We start from the raw sequence: 17,142 nt of genomic DNA, 5'->3' as shown, positions 1-17,142 counted from the left end.
AACATATGGCTTACATATCAAAGACAAGATTAGAGAGGTGCTGGAAAAGCACAGCAGGTCAGGCAGCAGCCGAGCAGGAAAATCGACATTTCAGGCAAAAGCCCTTCATCAGGAATGAGGCCGGGAGCCTCCTGGGTGGAGAGATAAATGGGAGAGGGTGGGGCTGAGGACAAGGTAGCTAAGAGTGCAATAGGTGAATGGAGGTGGGAATGAAGGTAATAAGTCAGAGAGGAGGGTGGAGTGGATAGGTGGGAAGGAAGATTGGCAGGTAGGACGGGTCATGAGGATGGTGCTGAGTTGGCAGGTTGGAACTGGGGTAAGGTTGGAGGGGAAAATGAGGAAACTGGTGAAGTCCACATTGATGCCCTGGGGTTGAAATGTTCTGAGGCGGAAGAGGAGGCATTCTTCCTCCAGGCGTCAGGCAGTGAGAGAGTGGCAGTGGAGGCAGCCCAGGACCTCCATGTCCTCGGCTGAGTGGGAGGGGGAGTGGGGTGGATGGGTGCAGGTGTCCCGGAGATGTTCCGGGGCCACGGGGCAGTGGGGTGGGTTGGTGCAGGTGTCCCGGGGATGTTCCCTAAAGCGCTCTGCTAGGAGGCGTCCAGTCTCCCCAATGTAGAGGAGACCACGTCAGGAGCAACAAATACAATAAATGACATTTGTGGATGTGCAGGTGAAACTTTGATGGCTGTGGAAGGCTCCTTTGGGGCTTTGGATGGAGATGAGGGGAGAGGCGTCGGCGCAGGTTTTGCAATTCCTGCGGTGGCAGGGGAGGGTGCCAGGAGGGGAGGGTGGGTTGGGGGGGAGGGGGGGGGCGTGGACCTGACCAGGTCGTCACTGAAGGAACGGTAATTGCAGAAAGCAGATAGGGAAATATATCCCTGGTGGTGGGGTCCGTTTGTAGGTTGTGGAAATGTCGGCGGATGATGTGGTTTATGCAGAGGTTGGTTGGGTGGAAGGTCCGGACCAGGGGGGTTCTGTCCTTGTTGCAGTTGGAGAGGTGGGGTTTGGGGGTGGAGGTGTGGGACGTGGATGAGATGCGTTGGAGGGCATCTTCAACCATGTGGGAGGGGAAATTACAGCTTTAAAGGAGGAGGCCATCTGGTGTGTTCTGTGGTGGAACTAGTCCTCCTGGGAGCAGATACGGCAGAGGCAGAGGAATTGGGAATATGGGATAGCATTTTTGCAGGAGGTAGGGTGGGAAGAGGTGTACACCTGGAGTAAGAATGCCTCATCTTCCACCTCAGAACACTTCCATCCCAGGACATCAATCTGGACTTCACCAGTTTCCTCATTTCCCCTCCCCCACCTTACCCCAGTTCCAACCTGCCAGCCCAGCACCACCCTCATGATCTGTCCTACCTACCAATCTTCCTTCCCACCTCTCCGCTCCACCCTGCTCTCCAACCCATCACCTTCATCCCCACCTATTGCACTCTCAGCTACCTTCTCCCCAGCCCCACATCCCTCCCATTTATCTCCCCACCCTGGAGGTCTCCCAGCCGCATTCCTGATGAAGGGCTTTTGCCCGAAATGTCGATTTTCCTGCTCCTCAGATACTGCCTGACCTGCTGTGCTTTTCCAGCACTATTCTAGTCTTGACTCTGATCTCCAGCGTCTGCAGTCCTCACTTTTGCTTACGTATCAAAGAGTTCACTCTTTGCTTTGGAGTCCTATCACAGTTCAAACTTCACTAGTTTGTGCTTATTTCACCCAATATGAACCTTCAAAAGGTGCCCAAATAAAGTATCAAAATTGGAATTTATTAACTTTTATTTCCTACTTTTGAATGGCAAAATACTACTTGTTAGGTATATCTGGGGAATCTTTCCTCAGAGCCATTATTCAACAAGAAAGTCACTGAAGTTTTCCCACATGTTGTGTCTTGCTATTCAAGATGCACATCGCTAAACCCCTCATTACACTTGCTCTTGCATTTAAATGTTCCCTCAGGGAGGGGGAACAATGTGTTCCCTCCTGGTTCTTCTTTTTTATCCAAGTGTGAAGGTAACCTCACTGTTTGTTACCTTTATCTGCCTAATGGGGAAGCTACTGCATGATTGCACCCTACCAATTTGGAGATCCCAGTAGATAATCAATGTATGGGGTGATTCAGTTTATACCAAATCATTAAAAAGAAATTACAGACAGGCACGGATGATTTGAGAATTAAATTTTGAACTTTGTTTCTTTAAAACAGGATCCATGGTAAGAAAATGATTAGATTTTGAGTTAAATACACCCTGTTGAAAAATGTACCAAGATCGGAGAGCTTGTTGTCACCGAAGAAAAAAAAAACATGTTTCAGAGATGGATGCAACTTGTCCATAAACTGTCATCATCACAGTATAATTTGTGCTGTCATTGAAAGCAACATGTAGTGCTTCCTGATCTGAAATAGTGTACTATTATTAATGAATCATTAGTCCAATTTTTTATAAAGTTATCTGGAATTATGTCAAGGAGCTGGTTATTTCAGTGAAAACTAATTGAATATCGAAGCCCTTTTATTAATTTTAACAGGACATTTGCATTACACAGCTTTACTCCCCTATTATCTGTGAAAGCCAATTGAATCAGTTAACTGTCAGTTACAGTATTGGATTTTGTCTCATCCTGGTTTTTGCACTATATGTGCCTCAGCCGATTAAAGTTAAAAATCACACAACACCAGGTTATAGTCCAACAGGTTTAATTGGAAGCACACTAGCTAGCATTCTCCTGATGAAGGAACAGCGCTCCGAAAGCTAGTGTGCTTCCAATTAAATCTGTTGGACTTTTAACCTGGTGTTGTGTGATTTTTAACTTTGTACACCCCAGTCCAACACCGGCATCTCCAAATCATAACCGATTAAACTGAGAGTAGTTGAGCATTCATCTATGGCCAAACGAAACAGACAATCACTTCATGTTCGATAATATGACACAGTAGAAATGTCATTTTGCTTCCACTATTCTAGGTATGTGTAATATGATCCTTACCAATGTAGCATGAAGTTCTTTCTTCAGACTGACCTTCCTGTTCTTTGTTGTCCTTACAAAGAACAGTACCATTCCCAGTCGTGTTAGCGGCATCTGTGAGACAAGACACACAAAAGGAAAATTACATGGTTAGTGGTCCTGTTATGTGAAAGGAATTTCACCATAAAACCAGATAAGCATTAGAATAGCTGAAAATGACAAAAAAATGCTGAAAACATTTAAATATTCAAATACCATCTGTTAAGAAAGAAAAGTATGAAAGTACAAATTAGGTACAAGAAAAGGCCATTTGCCCCACAAACCTGCTCCACCATTCAATATGATAGTGCTGATCCAATGTTGGCCTCCAATCCTCATTCCTGTCTCCCCTCACTCTATCTCACCTCTCTCCTGAGAGAGAGAGACACACACACACACTTCGATTCCCATGTTTGACAAAAGTCCATTTATCCCTGCCATAAAAAACTTCAAGGGCCCTGCCCCAAGCATTTCTCAGGAAATGAGTTCCACAGCCTTATGACCCACTCAGGAAAAAAAATCTCCTCCTCTTTACATTAAATGGAAGATCTTTTACTAGTTCTAGTCTTGCCCACGTTTCAAGAGTAGCCCTTCATTAGAATCAGAAGATGCTACACACGGCAAGTTTATAAGGAACAGAGTGAAGGAAGGGGAAGAAAATGGAAAAAAGATGCACTTGCAAGAGAAGGAACGAACTGTTCAATGTTCAGGGGTACCTGGTTCAACTGCGCCACCTCCATCACCCTGTACTCTCAGTCTGTGAAACTGGTTACACGAATAATGAATGTTTTTCCCAGCTTAAATCAAAATGTGGAAAAGGAGTGTGACAGACACTTCAGAACAGGAAATAGGCCATTCAATATGATCATGAATAATTGAACATCTCAGTGCTTTTTACATACCCCATCCCCATAACCCCATGTGCCAATGACAATCATAAAGCTACCAATCTCTATCCTAAACATTCTTAAAGATGGTGGAGCTTCTGAAACTTTCACAGGGATTTATCATTGAAACATGTCTATGATTATTTATCACTGGATGAAAAATGATTTTAAACAGCAGATATAAAAATGAAAAGACATATTCGCACACATCCACATGATGATGCAAAGAGTCTTCTTCCCTAACTTTGTAGTTTTCTCCCTAAGTTTCCAAGTCTCTCTCATTAATTCTTGAACTTACACAAGGAAGTAATATGAAATATGGGCACCTTTATACTTTGCCATCATGGGAAATGTGAGGAATGTGGCAGAGCAGATTGATGTGTAATACAGAAGCCATGACAGTTTGAAACCAATCAACTGATCCAGAATTTATCCCACAGTGTCTGCAATATATTCTGATTGTCTTGGAATGAAAATAAATCCAACAAAGCCTCAATATATAAATGATAGAGTGACCAGATTAGAATTGTGTCCACAGGATCTGGCAAGTATGTAGAATGCATCAAACACATTGTTATAACAACAGTTAGTCCTCCCTTGTCTGTTATAAGTCATCTCTTAAAAAGATTAAAAACTGCGAGAGGGTTGATGTGAAAATAGTACTTAAAATTTCTCACATCCTCTAATTTGCATCACTATTTACAGATGCAGGTGCAGAGCAGATCAAGTGTCGAGAGAACATTAGCAGTGTCAACAAATTCTAATAAAACAGACAATGACAAAGGGAAGTAGAGATAAGGGGGGATGGGGCGAAAAAAATACTTGAAGCACTTGGAAAAATCTCTAACAGCATATCTAAGGGCATGGCTAACTGCACTGTTGAGGTGAACACACTGCACAGGGGCAAAGGAACATATCCACATTAAAGATAGGATTCCTTACTGATGTTGACACAACTTCATATATGACTGCTGCTCCTGTCATTCCAAAGACAATTCTCCAATAATGTGGCCAGGCAAGTGTAACAATGCACATAAATATTTTTGGAATTTGGGTGGGTACAGCTAATCATGTTTTGCTGACTGATGAGCATTCTGCCACACTTCAATATGAAGAATAATGTGCTCATTTCACAATCTTCCAATAAACCAGTTGGTTCGGTATTCTCATTTGTACAATTTTGCCAGCTGCCAAAACCAACTTCTGGAATGCACTAATCACCAGGGAAGACAAGTGTGACTCTTTATGGAGGTTCAGGTGACCTGCTATCAGAAGGTGGACAGGGAACATCTTTAATAATGCAAAACACTCTGATGCCTTTTGATGGTCCTCCTCTTCTACTTAACATTTCACATGCCAAGAGAGTCTGACTAGAAAACTTATTGATGGACACAATGGAGTGGCAGAAAAGGATCACAATTGGCACAAAGGCTCATGGTACCCATTATACATTAAACACTTGCATTTAACTAGTTATTTAGCCTTATAAAAAGTGTCTTAAAGCATTTTACAGAAATGACTATCAAAAAACATTTGACAGAGAGCCATACGGACAAAGTTAGATAACCTCAGAATTGTTGCAATACAGGTAGCATACCACCTACTGGTTTGAATTAGCATCCAGTGAACACCACTTATCCTGTTGATTGGTTGGACACATTGGGAGGTCAGTACAGCGAGTAGTCAACATTATGTAACCTGGTCTACACCTCTCATACAGGAAGTGTATTGTGGCTGTAGCAGATTGTACAGGAAGTAAATTCGAACCTGAGAAATATTAGCAAACGATACAAAAGTGGAGACTGTGGGCTTAAAAGATTCTCAGACAGTGCAGGCTTCCATCAAGCCACACATTTAGAAAGAAGAGGCTGCCATACCTGTGGAGGTCAAATTCAAACTAAAGATTACAGACAGTGCCACAAGAAATTAAATTAAATGATAAGTGGCCAAGGTCAGTGAATACATCAAATGCCATACCAACTTCACAAATACCTTCAGATATTGCTAACCTCACCACATCCATAATCACCAATCAGGACTCTCTCATATCTTGTCTTATCTTCACATACGTACTACTGCTATAAGCTTCTCACACACACACACACACACACCTCTGTTCAACCATGACAGCCGCACCTAACCAACAAATTGCACAACATTTACTGAGTTAAATAAAACAAATTTCTGCAGATGCTGAAAATCTGAAAGTAATACAGAAAATACACAAGAGACTCAGTAGATCTGGTAGTATTTGACGCAAGGGAAAGAGTTAACGTTTTAAGTTCTCAGAGCTAAAAGGTGTTGGAAAAATTATTTTTTAAAAAATATACTTTTGACAAAGGCAGAAGAGGAGAGCAGGTGGTGTAGCGGCTCCCCAATGTCAAAGACAAAAGGGCTGTAAAGGACAATGAAAGACCCAAAATAAAAACATAAAATGGAGATAAGTTAAGGTGCAAAACACAAAGAATGGGTCCTCTCAATTAAAAGCAAAGTATACGGAATGACCTGACAGAGGAAACGGAGGTAGAGGCAGGTACAATTGCAACATCGAAAAGACATTTGGATACGGATAGGAATGGTTTAGAAGGATATGGGCCAAAGGTAGGCAAATGGAACTAGTTCAGTTTAGGAAAACTGTTCGATATGGACATGTTGGGCCGAAGGGCTGATTCCATGCTGTATATTCCAAATGGTCCTTCAACAATCTACTGCACAACTGGCTGTAAGCTTTCCAATTTGAAACAACTATAGAGAACACCAAACACTTGCAGAATTGCAGCAACCAGCGAGAGAGCTGATGGCTGCTTCAAATGCTGGAGGGGCTCCTTTCTGCTCGTGGACACATGTTCAACTGTGTAAGTTTAAGACAGTGACCAACACAAGATGTTCTAACCGGCATATTGAGTTCCATAAGTGGCATCATGAGCAGAAAACCAATATTGTACACTGACTAACGTTAGGATCTGATTGAAAGCAAGTGTTTCTAAATGCAGTTCCCTGCACCCTTGGCAATGTGGCATTTGATACAATTCAATCCAAGTCTGCCATCTTGCAGTTCCTAAAGGCACTTTATAGCATCCAAAAACAGGCATAAACAAGCCCAATTTCTCACCCTTAGGTTATAAAGAAGAATCTCAAACGAGGACAGAGGCAGTGAAGCATATGGCGGTTTTGAAGGAATTCAAGCTTAGGCCCTTAGCAGCTAAATATTAAGATTGAACAATGTACAGGTGGTTTACAGCAAATTTATAAAAGGTAGCACACAACTTATTGCACCTCTGTAAAGTAATTTATGAAACAATAAAAGACAATAACTGGTAGTTACAACTGTATGCTCCTATTATATGTCTCACCCACTGAAACTACTTATCTCACCACCCCCCCACCAAACCCTTGTTCGAACAGGTGCTCTCCTCCATCAGAATTAGATGTTTATTACCTACACATGTTAACATTTTTGAAAGCATACGTGGAAGCTCAAGCCAACTTTCCTGTTCTCATATTTTGAGAAGAAATTAAATATCAAGTTCAAAATATTTTGAGCTGGCAGCCAGCCATATTACAAAAGGTTAGGGCTTCTGGTAAATGGTCAAAAATTCCAGCTCTTACGCAAACTTCTCCAAGTTTGTTTCAATATCTAGATTACATGATGACTGTTGGGGAGATGAATGACGTTCAGAAGGGAGAGGCAGGAAGATGTTTTTGGCATGAATGTTGACTATTATCCAAACTTGAAGGAGAGAAGTGTTCTGAAAAGTTCTGGTTGAAGGTGATGGCTGGTGATATAATTCATATGTAAATTGTGATTGTTTAATAGCATTGTATCACACAAGGAAACTCTCTGGTTACAGTTACCAAGCCCTCCACATCATAACTTTACAGATGCTATATCCTTTTTAAATAGAGAGAGACTTATTTGGCCCTTACATTATAAATCCATATTAAGGTTGCTAACCTGTATTTGGTATTGGCTCTGTGGAAGCATCAGGACAATCAATAGAATTCAGATCTGAGCATTTTTGTTCAAAGCTGGACTGATTCTCCTGTGGGAGAAAGAAAATCTGTCTTTATCATATATAGAGGCAATCACTAATAATCAGCTTTGCAATGTTAATTTCTGAATTTATTATGGAATCAGGTTGCCATACAAAGGTTACGCTGGAAGTCTTTGCTGTCTTAAATAGCAGTAGTGTGAGATTGCAAATAGCAAAACAAAGCCAAAAACTACATTTAGGTACATAATCTCATACTTTACAGCTAAAACTTTAAAACATTTCCAGTATTACTGAAATCATTTTAAATAAGTCCGTCCAACTATATATCTTACCTGAGAGTTTTTGGAATCTGTACTAAAGCTACTTTCATTTATTGAAACCCGAGGGCTATTAGTGGGACTTCCATTCTAATAACAAAAACATTTTGTTATTAATTGAGACTTACAGAACAAATGCAATTAAATGCTAATAATATAATAGTAGAAATTGCACTAATTAGGTTAAACAAATGCACTAATTAGATTTTTATACAGCAGGTTTCCAAAACAAGGACTTGAGTTTTATTTTTTAATAAATAAGTCAAGGATGATAGAGATAATACCTCAAGATGGGTACAAACGCTCTTCAGAACTTTAAATGTCACATCCCTTGACCGTAATGATCCAAACAGATGCTTCAAGAAAAAAAATAGCAAAGCAAGATTAGTTTCCTGGAAATAAATGGTGTACAAACCTAACTCATTAGTGACTGTTACAGAAAGAAACTTGCTTGGATCTGGCCTCATGTAGCTACTGTCCCATTCATCATGCACTGTATTCTCTCAAATGCTAAGTTGTTATAAATTGCTAACTCTGTGCAATATTTTTGAAGCTTCTTTGCCACAGAGACTGCAGTTGCCCAGGACGATCTACCACCAAGTTCAGGTGAATAAATCCCAGGCTTGCCAGCAATACCCACATTCCCAGGATGAACTTCCATCGCAATCTGATATGAGGTCTGACCCTGACTTTGGATTCATACTGCCGCATCGGTTAGAAGCACACTAATTCTAAGTGACGCCGCTGTTGTCGGATAAATGTTTGGGGATTGACTAGCTCAGTTGGTTGGACAACTGCAGTGATGCCAACAGCGCAGGTTCAATTTCTGTACCAGCTGATGCCACCATGAATGTCCACCTTATCAACTTCATCCCTCATCCAAGATGTGGTCACCCTCAGGTCAAACCAATACCAGTCATCTCTCTGTAATGAGACAGCAGCAGCCCTATGGTTCTCTGGGACTTTGTCAACATAAACACTTACATTTATACTTTATCCTTAATGGTAAAGTAAGTTTAAATGCTAGAAATACATAATTAATTCAGCTATATCCAAAACCGAAAGACAGGTTAATGTTTCAGACAGTTCAATTTCACCAGAACCAGTATTATTTGGTTATTTTTTTCATTTCAGATGCTCTTTAAATTTAGAATTCCAGCATTTATAGATTTTTCCTTTTTAAAATCTCTTAATCAACAGGCTTCCTAGTAGGTGAAATGATAAAAACACGGACAGCTCCAGCCTGTTTGAAAATTATAAAGTTTGACATTTAAAACAAATAGGATTCACTGGAGATGCAGGTAATTTATTGCAATTAAAAAGCATAAATGAATGGAATCTGAGAAATTTAACTTACCTTCTCTCCTTCTGTCGTCTTGACACACAAGGCATTGGGAACAAGGAGGGCAGTGTTTTGTTTCTTCAATGAAATCACTGTTGTGACTGGAACCATGAGCTAAACATACAAACAAGGAAAAAAAGTCAAGTATCTGTATTCTGCTACTTTACAACAACATCCTCTATCAGATGTAACTTTCTCTTACCATGCTCTACTTCCAGGTATAATTTCATCAAAATGGAGAGAGGGGAATAGGGATCAGATTGTCCAATTTCCAAGTTAACGAAGTAGGAACTTGCCTTGTTCTCAGGAGGTTAAATGCATTTGCTGCATGGAGGATTCCATTGCACAACATTCAACATGAGATTCAACCAACATGACCAAGATGTTTGTTCATCATCATGTATCTATTTCAGGCCACTAATTTAAATAATTTGTACTTCTTTCAACATAGTCTACTGTATTTGCTGCTCACAATGTGGCCTTGGTGAGACCAAACACAGACTGGCTTACCACTTTACAGAACAGCTTCACTCTGTCCATTGGAAATGGACCTGTTAATTGTTTCCATTCCAATAAACCACCTTGCTCTCACACACTTTTCCATTCTTGGCCTGTTGCAGTATTCCAACAAACTTCAAAGCAAGTGGTAGGAACAGTACCTCATTTTCTGCTTAGGCTCTTTACAGCTTCCAGGACGCAATAATGAGCTGTACAAGTGTATGACCTCTATTGTACATACTCCATTTTTTGTCCTCCCTTGGCAATGTCGTGTGTGTGTCTTGTTGGCTTTGCTCTCAGCAGACCAGACTGATATTCTCCTTTACATAGCTAACATTTACACTAACTTTATACATCTATCACTCTTTTACCACCATTATTTTCTTTTGCACTACGCATGCTCATCATCCGTTCCACTTTCTCCTCCTCTCCTTTGTCATTAGCATAAACAACAATTTTGTAGTTCCTTTCAGTTCTGGAGTTGCATTGGACTCAAAATATTAATTCTGTTTCTCTCTCCATGGGTGTTGCTAGACCTACTGAGTTTCTCTAGCACTTTGTTTTTATTACACTTAAGGTTTTTTTAAAAATAAAATGAAATGTACCTTTATTTCTTTCAATATGTTGCTGTAGAAACAGATATGGTTGGCAGACACATACATCTTGCCATGGTATGGGACTTCCTTATGCAAAGCACACTTGAAACCTATCAGGAAATAGGAACTAGTTAAATTACTAATCATATAAAACCCTCTGAATTTAGATTGCCAGGATCCTATGTTCTATTATATCTAGGAACATTACTGAATTATGATGAAACTATCAATACTTTAATGCAAATATAAATTGCTCTGGAAAATCTTTACTCCACATTATTATTGATTTACACAAAGCTAGGATACATATTACAGAACCTTTGGGAAACCCCAGCCCCTATTGATCCCAGATGTAGAAACTTACTGTCAATCACATTCTCATTTAAGTCTTTAAATTGTTTGTAAAATGTGGCATTCAACTTGACAACCTATGGGGGACAAAAAAAAACAATTTTATAGAAACACAAAACTTAGCTAGATCAGAAACATGCACAACAGAATTGGACGATAGTTAAAACTGCAGTACATAACTGTTCATAGAATCCTACAGTGTGGAAGCAGGCCATTTGTTCCATTGAGTCCACACTGACTCTCTGAAGAATAACCTGCCCTTTCTCTGTAACCCTTCATTTCCCATGGCTAATCCATCTATCCCGGATACTACAGGCAATGTAGCATGGCCAATCCATCCATCTTGGCACAGAGAGAAAACCGGAGCACCTGGAGGAAACCTACGCAGGCATAGGGAGAATGTATGCCACACAGACAGTCACCTGAAGGTGGAATCAAACCCAGGTCCCTGATGCGAGGCAGCAGTGCTTACCACTGAGCCATCATGTTGCCCTTTCTTACATATGTATGAAACAGTGTTTAAAAGTAGCTGGCTTTTAATTTGGTGCAAAAACTGTAATCAGGACAGATAGTAGAAATTTGGATTAGACTATGCCAGTTTCCTTATTTTTGACAGTCAAGATTTTCAAGAGACAGAGGCAGCAATATACCATTCCACCCCAATGAAATGTATTCTGAGCTGAAGAAATTCATAAATACAATACATTTGCCTGCATTTGTGTCGTGGCATTAGGGAGTGCAGCGGATGCAAACATCAACTGCAACATGAATGGGAGTATTTTAAGAAAAGCACTTTGAAAGTTCTTTTATTTTAAGAAGAGTTAATCATGAGATTCAGTCACAGACTTTGACCAGGAGAAGGTACCTCAGCAAGTTCCCAATGCTCTCTGGAGGTGGATGCCCCAGCTGTGCAGTAAACAGCACTGACACCCATCTCAAATGGATTTCCTGAAAAAATGGGCCACAGCATATCATATCATTGAAACAGGTAGATGTTCAAGCCCCACAGGGCCTTCAAATTCTACCCCTGAATTCAAAATAGTGTATTGATAAATGTTGTCTCAAAACGTTATGTTTAGCACAGACTGATTAAACTATACATTTTAACACCTCAGACACCACACTAATCAGTGATAGACAACAGCCTCCAAATGTGCTGTATGATTTTTTTTTTGTCAGGTGAGTGAAATAATTTACAAAAAGAGCTGCAGCGACAACTAAATATTTTTATATATTGTCATATTCCAGTTAGGATGTGATCTTAACATTTATGAACAGATTAATCATCCCCAATGACATTTGACTTATTAATTAAAAAAGGATACTCTAGTTTTCTTTAGGAATCCCTAAGTATGAAAACAGGCCCTTCAGCCCAACAAGTCCACACTTACCCTCCGAAGATCTACTTTTTATCATTTACATAAATGATTTGGATGCGAGCATAAGAGGTACAGTTAGTAAGTTTGCAGATGACACCAAAATTGGAGATGTAGTGGACAGCGAAGAGAGTTACCTCAGATTACAACAGGACCTTGACCAGATGGGCCAATGGGCTGAGAAGTGGCAGATGGAGTTTAATTCAGATAAATGCGAGGTGCTGCATTTTGGGAAAGCAAATCTTAGCTGGACTTATACACTTAATGGTAAGGTCCTAGGGAGTGTTACTGAACAAAGAAACCTTGGAGTGCAGGTTCATAGCTCCTTGAAAGTGGAGTCGCAGGTAGATAGGATAGTGAAGAAGACATTTGGTATGCTTTCCTTTATTGGTCAGAGTGTTGAATACAGGAGTTGGGAGGTCATGTTGCGGCTATACAGGACATTGATTAGGCCACTGTTGGAATATTGCATGTAATTCGGGTCTCCTTCCTATCGGAAAGATGTTGTGAAAATTGAAAGGGTTCAGAAAAGATTTACAAGGATGTTGTCAGGGTTGGAGGATCTGAGCTACAGGGAGAGGCTGAACAGGTTGGGGCTGGTTTCCCTGGAGCGTCGGAGGCTGAGGGGTGACCTTATAGAGGTTTACAAAATTATGAGGGGCATGGATAGGATAAATAGGCAAAGTCTTTTCCGGCGGTGGGGGGGAGAGAGAGAGTCCAGAACTAGAAGGCATAGGTTTGGGTGAGAGGGGAAAGATATAAAAGAGACCTAAGGGGCAACTTTTTCACGCAGAGGGTGGTACGTGTATGGAATGAGCTGCCAGAGGAAGTGGTGGAGGCTGGTACAATTGCAACATTTAAGAGGCATTTGGATGGGTATATGAATAGGAAGGATTTGGAGGGATATGGGCCGGGTGCTGGCAGGTGGGACTAGATTAGGTTGGGATATCTGGTCGGCATGGACGGATTGGACCAAAGGGTCTGTTTCCATGCTGTACATCTCTATGACTCTAATATCACACCCAGACCCATTCCCTTACCCTATTACTCTATATTTACCCCCAACTAATGCACCTAACCAACACATCTCTGAACACTGGACAATTTAGCATGACCAATTCACCTGACCTGCACACGTTTGGACTGTGGAAGGAAACCAGAGGACCCAGAGGAAACCCACCCAGACACAGGGAGAGTGTGCTAACAAACAATCGCCAGAGGCTGGAACTGAAAACAGGTCTCTGGCATTGTTAGACAACTGTGCTAACCACTGAGTCACCGGGCTGCCATCTTTGGACTTACTTGCAATGTCACAGTCAATCCTTCTGTGCATTTGCAGTTTTCTCTCTAGCTCTACAGTTGTGACTAGACACAAAACTGTACAGAAGATGAATAAGCTACTTACAGAAGATGAATAAGCTACTTACAGAGGAGGATCGTCGTCTTCCAGTATATGGCTCATCTTCATTTTTTGAACTAGGCAAATCAAATGCCAGTGATCTGAATAAAGCAAAACAAAACCCATCACATAAATCATTTTCATTTCCATTGTCATTACAGCTAAATCCAACAGACCCACTCTGCTGCTGCTGAGTTTATTCAAAAGAGAAAGATGAATTCAAGATGAAAGGTTAGGACTTTGATTTTGTACACTCAAACCAGGGCAGTCTCACCATGTGGCAGGTTTGCTTCCTCCATCCTCTTTCCTGGAGTGGTTCGACAAGAGCTGCTTGGTCTGATAGGGTAGAGGAAAACCACTTACTGATCTAACTAGAAGAGGCTGTTGTATGAAAAAGAGGTGGGTAGTGTGGCTCAGTGGTTAGCACTGTTGCCTCACAACATCAGGGACCTGGGTCCGATTTCCACTCTCAGATGACTGTCTGTGTAGAGTTTGCACATTCTCCCCGTATCAGCGGGGGTTTCTTTCGGGTGCTCCGGTTTCCTTGTACAATCCAAGGATGTGCAGGTCAGGTGGATTGGTTATGCTACATTGCTCACAGTCTGTAGGTTAGGTGGATTAGCTATGGGGAAATGCAGGGATGTGGTAGGGGATGGGTCGGGGGGATGCTCTTTGGCAGCTTGGTGTGGATTTGATGAGCTGAATGGCCTGCTTTTGCACTATGGGGATTCTATGAAGTAGTAACTTAGTAGCAACTAATTATTGATTATAATGATGCAATAGATATTTAAGAGGAGGACCTCTTAGATGGAAGGGCTGGATCTTACATTTTATTCTTCCACAATCCTAAACTGTTCTCCCCAAAACATCCATATGACATCATCATGGTGGTGGTGCTTAAGGCACATTTTAGTACTTCCAGACCCTTATGTCTTTATAGGACACACTCGAACCTTAATGCTCTCTCCTGGTCTCTATCAGATTAACCAGAACTGAGACCTTGGGAGTTATCTGCTCAACTGCTATTGGAGACTTACACAGCTAGAGTTTGACTCACAACAAATTCAGTTAAAAAATATTTTCCTGAAAACAAATGAATGTTTTGCAAAGTTCATAAAATGTGCACAAACAGTATTCAGCTTTTACATGTTTTTGAACAATTGCAAATAGAAGCAACTGAAATCACCTGGTGAGTTGCAGAGTCTTCTCCTTCTGCTGAATCTCAGACGACATGGAATCGGTTTCCAAGCTTGGTAGCCTCGATTGTGCTTGCAGCTTCTTTTTGTTCTTCTTCGGTTTGTCAGCCATCAGTCCAATCTCATTAGGGCAGCTGCTATAAAATGAGAAAACTTAGAATTTATGAATATGAACCAGCATCTCCATATAATTACCAGCATTATCCTCATTCTGTAACAGCTTTGCAAAACAAGCATTTAACCAATGATCAATTAGTTTAGAAACATGATGGTGCAGGGTAGTAATCTTGGATCTTTCCTTCTGTTGTTTCATGGGCCCTTTCTGAGGGTAACTGTCAGGTTTTACCACCTACACTTCCTGAACTTCGCTAAAATGGAAAAACAATCCTTGCAATGGGTTTTAGGGGATGGAGTGGAACCAACAGTGTTTGTCAACATTATGCCTCAAGACTAGAGGGTAAGGTTTAGGGTGAGAGGGGAAAGATATAAAAGAGACCTCAGGGGCAACGTTTTCACGCAGAGAGTGGTACGTGTACGGAATGAGCTGCCAGAGAAAGTGGTGGAGGCTAGTATAATTACAATATTTAAAAGGCATCTGCATGGGTATATTAATAGGAAGGGCTTGGAGGGATATGTGCCGGGTGCTGGCAGGTGGGACTAGATTGGGTTGGGATATCTGGTGGGTATGGACGAGTTGGACCGAAGGGTCTGCTTCCGTGCTGTACATCTGTATGACTATCTGTACTTTACAATGCGGTGCGTTCTTGTACAACGTAACGGTTGTATTCCTCTCCAACCTCGCGCTATGGAAAACCACTATAGAAAATCATGCTGTAGAATATTGCTAAAGAAAATCGCTATACCCGTTCAGTAGAAAGTTTATGTTATCCAATCTGCGCCCACAATTTGTCAATCGCGTTATACCCAATTTGCATTGACGAATCATGCATTACATCAGAACTCACTACCTGGGACTTCTGCAGGTTAGCACAGAAATCCTGAAATTGCAGTCAGTGATTCAGGCTGCACTCCATTCAACTTTCAGATGTCAGAATCAAAGACATAAGGGTCTAAAGAGTGCCTTAAGCACCATCCACCATGACATCACATGGATTTTTTTGGTGGGGGGGGGGTAATAACATTGTTCCGTTACATATCCTAAATGCAAAATATGCAGGAAAATGGAAGAGGGTGGTGAAACCCAACCATTATATGCTCATTGCCTGTAAATGGATCCAATATTCCAATATGCTATCAAAGGTAGAATTTCTGTCCCCGCTCAAACAAAAATACACCGTTTGATTCAGGTGTAATTGGGTTTATAAAAACAGCAATTTATAAAACTTGGCCTAAAAAACTGGACTGCTTAGTTTAAAATCAATAAACCATTTAACACATTTTTAAACACAAGTTCTCAGCATATATTAGTTTCACCCTTCTTCTTGTATGCATATCTCAATAATATTGCCTCATTTTAAAAAAAAAATGCTTTAATTTCCAGTTGGGAGTAGGTGTTGGGGATTGGTGCCAATGAAAGATTCCTTAATGTGTTTGGCTGCTCTGACACATTTTTAGCATGGAGCTAAAGTAGTAAAGAACATTGCAATCAAATATGTCAACTACAGGATTACTACATGGCAATAAAAGGAAAAATGGGTTCCAGAGAGAATGCTCAGCCCCTCAGCTGAAGGAGATCAACATTAAGAGAGTCTTCACTTCACTGCTGGGCCAAAGAAATCCACCCATTATCTTTACTATTCAATACCGTAAGTATACTTATGCTTCTGAATTCTGCAGAAGAATGGTTTGCTGCTAGTCAGCCAATTCACTTGTGTGCAAGTCAAAAGGAAGAAAACGCTTAGTTCAAGAGTTCAACTAATTCTAAATTAGTCAATATCACTATTGCATTCATTGTGAATATGGTTCAATGCTCTCCTGATGTTCTGTGTATTGTAATGTTGCAAGTATCTAATGATCACACAAACACATACCTTCAAGAGACCTAAAAGATGATATCAGTAAGAGGTCATGTCATGTGACATACACAAAAAAAAGTGGTCATTCTGAAGCCATCATTGTGACAGCTACATTACCAGTTCTAGGACAGAAATCTACAAGCAACAGAATGAAAGTGCTTCAGTTTATTCGGTAGTGCAGCCACGTCCTCAGGAGAAGAATGATCTGAGAG

General features: G+C 40.9%; 1 protein-coding gene across 4 annotated transcripts in view; it reads right to left on the bottom strand.

Moving 5' to 3' along the window:
• The window catches only part of LOC122565335 (GRAM domain-containing protein 2B), a 96,761-nt gene that overhangs the window by 13,339 nt on the left and 66,280 nt on the right, over positions 1-17,142 (bottom strand). For 3 of the 4 annotated variants that reach the window (XM_043721201.2, XM_087976037.1, XM_087976035.1), the window contains exons 2-10: positions 14,945-15,091; positions 13,787-13,859; positions 10,997-11,060; positions 10,642-10,742; positions 9,554-9,652; positions 8,481-8,552; positions 8,212-8,286; positions 7,840-7,927; positions 2,980-3,072 (exon numbers count right to left, since the gene is read on the bottom strand). In XM_043721201.2, the coding sequence (XP_043577136.1) occupies positions 2,980-3,072; positions 7,840-7,927; positions 8,212-8,286; positions 8,481-8,552; positions 9,554-9,652; positions 10,642-10,742; positions 10,997-11,060; positions 13,787-13,859; positions 14,945-15,091 (812 nt within the window). The remainder of the gene's footprint in view (positions 1-2,979; positions 3,073-7,839; positions 7,928-8,211; positions 8,287-8,480; positions 8,553-9,553; positions 9,653-10,641; positions 10,743-10,996; positions 11,061-13,786; positions 13,860-14,944; positions 15,092-17,142) is intronic. The other variant, XM_087976036.1, reaches the window with a different exon arrangement.

The sequence above is a fragment of the Chiloscyllium plagiosum genome, unplaced genomic scaffold (genome assembly GCF_037043375.1).
Source record: "Chiloscyllium plagiosum isolate Xiang-an unplaced genomic scaffold, Cpla_swu_hap1 HiC_scaffold_28, whole genome shotgun sequence".
NCBI classification, from domain to species: Eukaryota; Metazoa; Chordata; class Chondrichthyes; order Orectolobiformes; family Hemiscylliidae; genus Chiloscyllium; species Chiloscyllium plagiosum.
The sequence above is the reverse complement of the archived record's forward strand: the minus strand, read 5'-3'. Positions and strand labels throughout refer to the sequence as shown.